At 52.0% G+C, this 5,464-nt stretch overlaps 1 protein-coding gene across 1 annotated transcript in view; it reads right to left on the minus strand.

Annotated features, from left to right (window-relative positions):
- The window catches only part of LOC107119813, a 33,695-nt gene that overhangs the window by 14,042 nt on the left and 14,189 nt on the right, over nucleotides 1-5,464 (minus strand). Inside the window, exons 4-5 of the mRNA XM_015422404.1 lie at nucleotides 1,799-1,917; nucleotides 17-118 (exon numbers count right to left, since the gene is read on the minus strand). Of these exons, the coding sequence (XP_015277890.1) occupies nucleotides 17-118; nucleotides 1,799-1,917 (221 nt within the window). The remainder of the gene's footprint in view (nucleotides 1-16; nucleotides 119-1,798; nucleotides 1,918-5,464) is intronic.

The following is a 5,464-nucleotide window of genomic DNA, read 5'->3' on the forward strand; positions in this document are numbered from 1 at the left end:
CCTGCTCCAGATTGGCCGGCATGCTCTGGATGCAGCGGAACAAGGTCTGATCCTCCCCCTCCGGCCGCAGCCGCCGCAGCTCCTGCCCCATCGTAAAGGTGTGGTCGTGAAACAGCACCTGGGAGGAGGAGGAGGAGGAGAAGAAGAAGAAGAGGAGTCACATGAAGAAGAAGGAAGAGGAGAAGGAGGAGGAGGAGAGGAAGGAGGAGGAGGAGGAGGAGGAGGAGGAGGAGAGGAAGGAGGAGGAGGAGGAGGAGAAGAAGAAAGTGTGCGGACATTGGGTCACTCTTGGACAGCGAAGTGGCCAGTGGGCCAGAGAGAGCGAGGATGGGGCACTCATGGGGGAAAATCCAGTGGGGTCAATACCATACTGGCCAGGCAATACCGTACTGACCCCAACTCTCTACCAGCCCTGGGATTGAGGGCCCACAGATGAACTGTGGCTCAGGAGCCGCATGCGGCGCTTTCACACCTATTCTATGGCTCCTGGCAGGGCGGCTGGGGAAGCGAAGGGGAAGAAGGCCTCACACATCGGTCTTCCCTTCCCCAGCCAATGTTCCCCTCCCTGGGTAGGCTCGAGGTGGAAGGGGGAGCAGAGAAAGAAAGCAACTTTAGCTGTGTTCTCAAATCAAATCCCCCCCACCCACCAGCCAGCTCGGAGGAGGCACTTGTCTCTTTAAATCCCACTCTGTAAGCCACTCTGAGAGTCCGAGTGAAGGGCAGGGTATAAATCCAATCTCCTCCTCCTCCAAGCCGAGCCAGCTGGCGGGGGGGGGGGTGAGGGGGTCGGAGGATGCATTTAACATTAAAGTTGCTTTCTTTCCACCTCTCCCCCCCTCCCTCGGTGGTCTCCCATCCAAATACTAACCAGGGTCAGTCCTGCTTAGCTTCTGAGATCTGATGAGCTCAGGCTAGTCTGGCCTATCCAGATCTGGGCAAAAGGCATATAGAGGTGGCTGGCCATCGCCTGCCTCTGCGTAGCAACCCTGGGCTTCCTTGGTCGTCTCCCATCCAGGGCTCTTTCTGTAGCAGGAACTCCTTTGCCTATTAGGCGACACACCCCTAATGTAGCCAATCCTCCACGAGCTTACAGAGTTCTTCTTCCATGGAGTACCGCATGCTCGTGGAGGATTGGCTACATTAGGGGTCTGTCACCTAATATGCTGCGGTGGCTCCAGTGGTTAAGATGCTGAACTGCAGGCTGTGGAAGGTCAGTAGTTCAGCAGTTCGAGACCCGAGTGTGCCGCGTGACGGAGTGAGCTCCCGTCTCTAGTTCCAGCTCCTGCCAACCTAGCGGTTCGAAAGCAAGACATTGCAAGTCGATAAATAGGTACCACTTTGGTGGAAAGGGAACAGCGTTCCATGCGCCTCGGCGTTTAGTCGTGCCGGCCACGTGACCACGGAAACGTCTTCGGACAGCGCTGGCTCTTCGGCTTTGAAACGCAGACGAGCACCGCAACCCTAGAGTCGGATTCGACTGGCTTTCGAACAGGGGAACCTTTTACCTTTACCTAATATGCAAAGGAGTTCCTGCTACAGAAAGAGCCCTGCGGAGTCCCATCCAAATACTAACCTGGGTCAGCCCTGCTTAGCTTCCAAGATCGGATGAGATCTGGCTCGCCCGGGCTGCCCACATCTGGGCAAAAGGCATACAGAGGTGGCTGGCCATGGCCCGCCTGCCTCTGCGTAGCAATCCTGGACTCCCTTGGTAGCAATCCTGGACTCCCATCTCAGTACCGACCTGGGCCAAACCTGCTGAGCTTATCAGGCTAGCCCCTGGGCCATCCCGCGTCCTTACCTGGCTGTAAATGAGATAAAGCCCCGTGTGCTTCACGATCACATCTTGGCCACTCAGTTCCAGGGCCCGGCCCTGTTGGAGGAAGGTCTTCCACCAGATGTTGGTCATGTCCCCGTCACCTGAAGGGGGCAGGGAAGACAACCGTCGCATCACAGGCCAGTCCTCGGCTGGCCAGAATAGAGACGCCTGGGATGGGGAGGGTGTCCTGGTGTGACGCCGTTGCTTCCAACAGCTCCACTACAGGCTGAAATTCGAGTGGTAAACACTCTCTCTCAGAATCCCCTGCTGCCAATCTGAAAGACATCACTCTTCCGCAAAGGGAGATTCCAATGTGAAAGGGGAGGCCGAGAATTCATCAGGAAGTTTGATTTTAATCCAGAGGCGTTCTCAGCCGCTGCTGGCAAAGCAAAACTCCGAACAAATTTAGAGTCCAGTGGCACCTTTGAGACCGACAAAGGTGTATTCAAGGTACGAGTTTTCGTGTGCTCATACCTTGAATAAACCGAAAGCTCATACCTTGAATAAACCTTTGTCGGTCTCAAAGGTGCCACCACTGGACTCTAAATCTGTTCTACCGCTTCAGACCAACACAGCTGACCCCCTCGAACAAAACTCCGAAGACAATGTTATCAGCAGTGCCAGCCGCCCTGGTCCTTTTGACGCTTGAGCGGGATCTAGAAATGTCTTATAAACCCGTGTTTGTTTTTCTCCCTGCTGACAACCCGCTTCCTAGGTCTGATGAATGGGCTCTCGTCCACAAAAGGTTCCGCCTCAATAAATCTGCCTGTCTGCGAAGTGCCACAAGACTTGTTCTAGTTTTAAGCCTAAAATATTTATGGCTGCGCTTGCAAAGAAAATAATTTACACCCGTCTCAGCTCCTAGGTGCCATAACAGTCATTATAGTCAAAAGCCCTGCCTACTGTTTTCTAGAGAAAAGAGGAAGGAGAGCGAGGCCAGGACTGAACAGCTGCAAGAAGCAGTGGGCAGTGTAAATAATTGCTGAGAAGCGGGCAAATTCCAGAGAAAAGGTCTGGAATAAGAGAAGGGACGTTTGGGGTTTTTTATGCTTGTGACTTTAATAAGGAAACGGAAACCAAGGGACAGAGTGTGACCCAGGAGAAACGTTAGCAACATGAGATACAGAAAAGCAAACAAGGAAGGAAGAAGCCCCGGCTTTCAGTTGGCAAGACATGGGCCAGTCTGTTCACAAGAGGGCATTTTGGAGGTCATTAATTTGTAGGGCTGGCACCTGGAGTCAGAAGCCACTGGCAGGGCACATGACACCCGCAAAGAACAGAAGGGAAAGGGGGGAAAGGAGAAGGAGGCCAGCCAGATGGAAAAGAGACGCTGTTATGTACTGGGACTGAATCATTCCTGATTGAATCACCCCAGAGACTGGCTGAGCTTGGGGCACAAGAACAATAGCCTGCCAGGATTCTGAAAGTAACCAGTATAGTAGTAATGTTATGTAAATAGCCTACCACTGGGAGCGGGGTGTGTTTGGGTGTGGCAATTGTGTTTGGGGGTGGCAATTAACAGTCAAGGCTCTGGAGTCTTGTCTTGTGCTTGCTGAAATCACTAATAAAGTAGAACTGATCACTAGCCAGTTTGGTGTAGTGGTTAAGTGTGTGGACTCTAATCTGGGAGAACCGGATGTTGAAAACACTTCAGTATATATGGGGTTAAATGTCTGTTTGTGTTGTCACAGGAAATCACATGTTTTTATATAAGCCAATGGTAGTTTAGATCTGCGAGCCCAGGGAAAACTCTTCCTGATCTAGGAGTTTCATTGGAAGCAAAGTGTCAAAGTGTTTTTGCATTTTATGGCTTCTCTTCCTCTCTTTGTTTGCTGTTTCCAAGAAGTAGTACAGAAGCCATTATCGTTTCTTCTAGTGTTGTCCTTTGTAGAGTAAGGATGTAGCTATTTAGCTGTGTTGTTATTTTCATCCCAGTTACCCTTTCCCTATGCTAGGTTGTAGTAAAAACTTTCTGTTTTAAACACACATGGACTCTGAGTCTGATTATTTTACTCTGGCATTGCTAAGTTATTTTAACTCTGCTGAATTACAATTTTAAAAATCAAACAATTCCCTACCCCTCCACTTGCACCTGCTGATGTGACCTTGGGTCAGTCACAAGCTCTGGCACAGCTGTCCTTGAAAAAGAGCAGTTTGTGTCAGAGTTCTCTCAGCCCCACCGACCTCGCAGGGTGTCTGTTGTGGGGAGGGGAAGGGAAGGGAAAGGAGTTTGTAAGCCACTCTGAGACTCCAAGTGAAGGGCAGGATATAAATCCCTTCGTCGTCGTTGTCGTTGTCGTCGTCGTCTTCTTCTTCTTCTTCTTCTTCTTCTTCTTCTTCTTCTTCTTCGTCGTCGTCGTCGTCGTCGTCGTCGTCGTCGTCGTCTTCGTCTTCACTAGACTCGAGCCTGCCCATCCATGGGACCCACTATGTAACAGCCACAGAGACACCCAAGTGGGAAAGAGGGCCTTTGACAGGGTTGGCAGGTCCGGGTTGGGAAATTCCTGCAGATTCGAGGGTGGAGCCTCGGGGGGGGAAGGCGGTTTGGGGAGGGGAGGGATCTCAGCAGGGTAGAAGGCCACAGAGTCCACCTGCCAAAGCGGCCACTTTTCTCCAAAGGAACTGGTATCTGTCGCCTGGAGATCTGTTGTAATTCCAGGAGGTCTCCAGGCCTCACCTGAAGCTGCAGGGGGAAAAAGAGAAGAAAGAACAGCAGCAATATTTAAAAGAAGCAGGAGTGAGAAGAGAAGAAGAAAAAGAAAGGGAGATGCCAAGGAGGACTCCGTGGCTCTCCGGAAGAGGAGGAGAAGAAATTGGATTCAATCCCCGGCATCTCCAGTCAAAAGGATTAAGACTACAGGTGATGAAGAAGAAGAGAATTGGATTTATACCCTGCCCTTCACTCGGAGTCAGAGCGGCTTACAAACTCCTTCCCCTTCCCCTCCCCACAACGGACACCCTGGGACTGCAATGTTCCCTTTAAGCTGTGGAGTCTTGCGAGCAAAACTTCTACTTTGTGAGCTACTGGCATTAAAGTTGTGAGCGAGTGATTGTGGGCTACTGCATAAATTAGTTTGCTCTGGAGCCCTCCTTCCTGAGCTGAGCTGAGGCAAAAATGTGTGAGCCAGAGGCTAAAAAACTGTGAGCTAGCTCACACTAGCTTAGAGGGGACAGTGCCTGTGAGGTAGGTGGGGCCGAGAGAGCTCTGACAGAAACGGCTCTTTTTCGAGAACAGCTCTGACAGAGCTACGGCTAGCCCAAGGTCATCCAGCAGCTGCAAGTGGAGGAGTGGGGAATCAAACCCGGTTCTCCCAGATTAGGGTCCGCGCACTTCACCACGACACCAAACTGGTAAGCCAGCCGAGTGCTGGAGGCAGCCACCAGTCATGCAGTTACCAGAAAGGGAGAATGTGGCCAACCGAAGGTCAAGAGAAGGGTTCTCTCGGGGATGGGCTGCGAGAGAGAAGAACAGCCTCGGAGTCAGGCGGGCAGGCAGCAGGAGAGAGAGCAAGAGACGGCAGCCCTCAGCCCTATCGGGAGCTCCAGAGGAGAGGAACCTGCGGCCAAGAAAGGGGAGCAACTGCAGAAAATGGACCTGGGGTGCAGTTGGGAGGAGGGGAAGGAGGAGGAGGAGACCAAAGAGCTTAT

The sequence above is a fragment of the Gekko japonicus genome, unplaced genomic scaffold (assembly GCF_001447785.1).
Source record: "Gekko japonicus isolate JY-2015 unplaced genomic scaffold, Gekko_japonicus_V1.1 scaffold1082, whole genome shotgun sequence".
NCBI classification, from domain to species: domain Eukaryota; kingdom Metazoa; phylum Chordata; class Lepidosauria; order Squamata; family Gekkonidae; genus Gekko; species Gekko japonicus.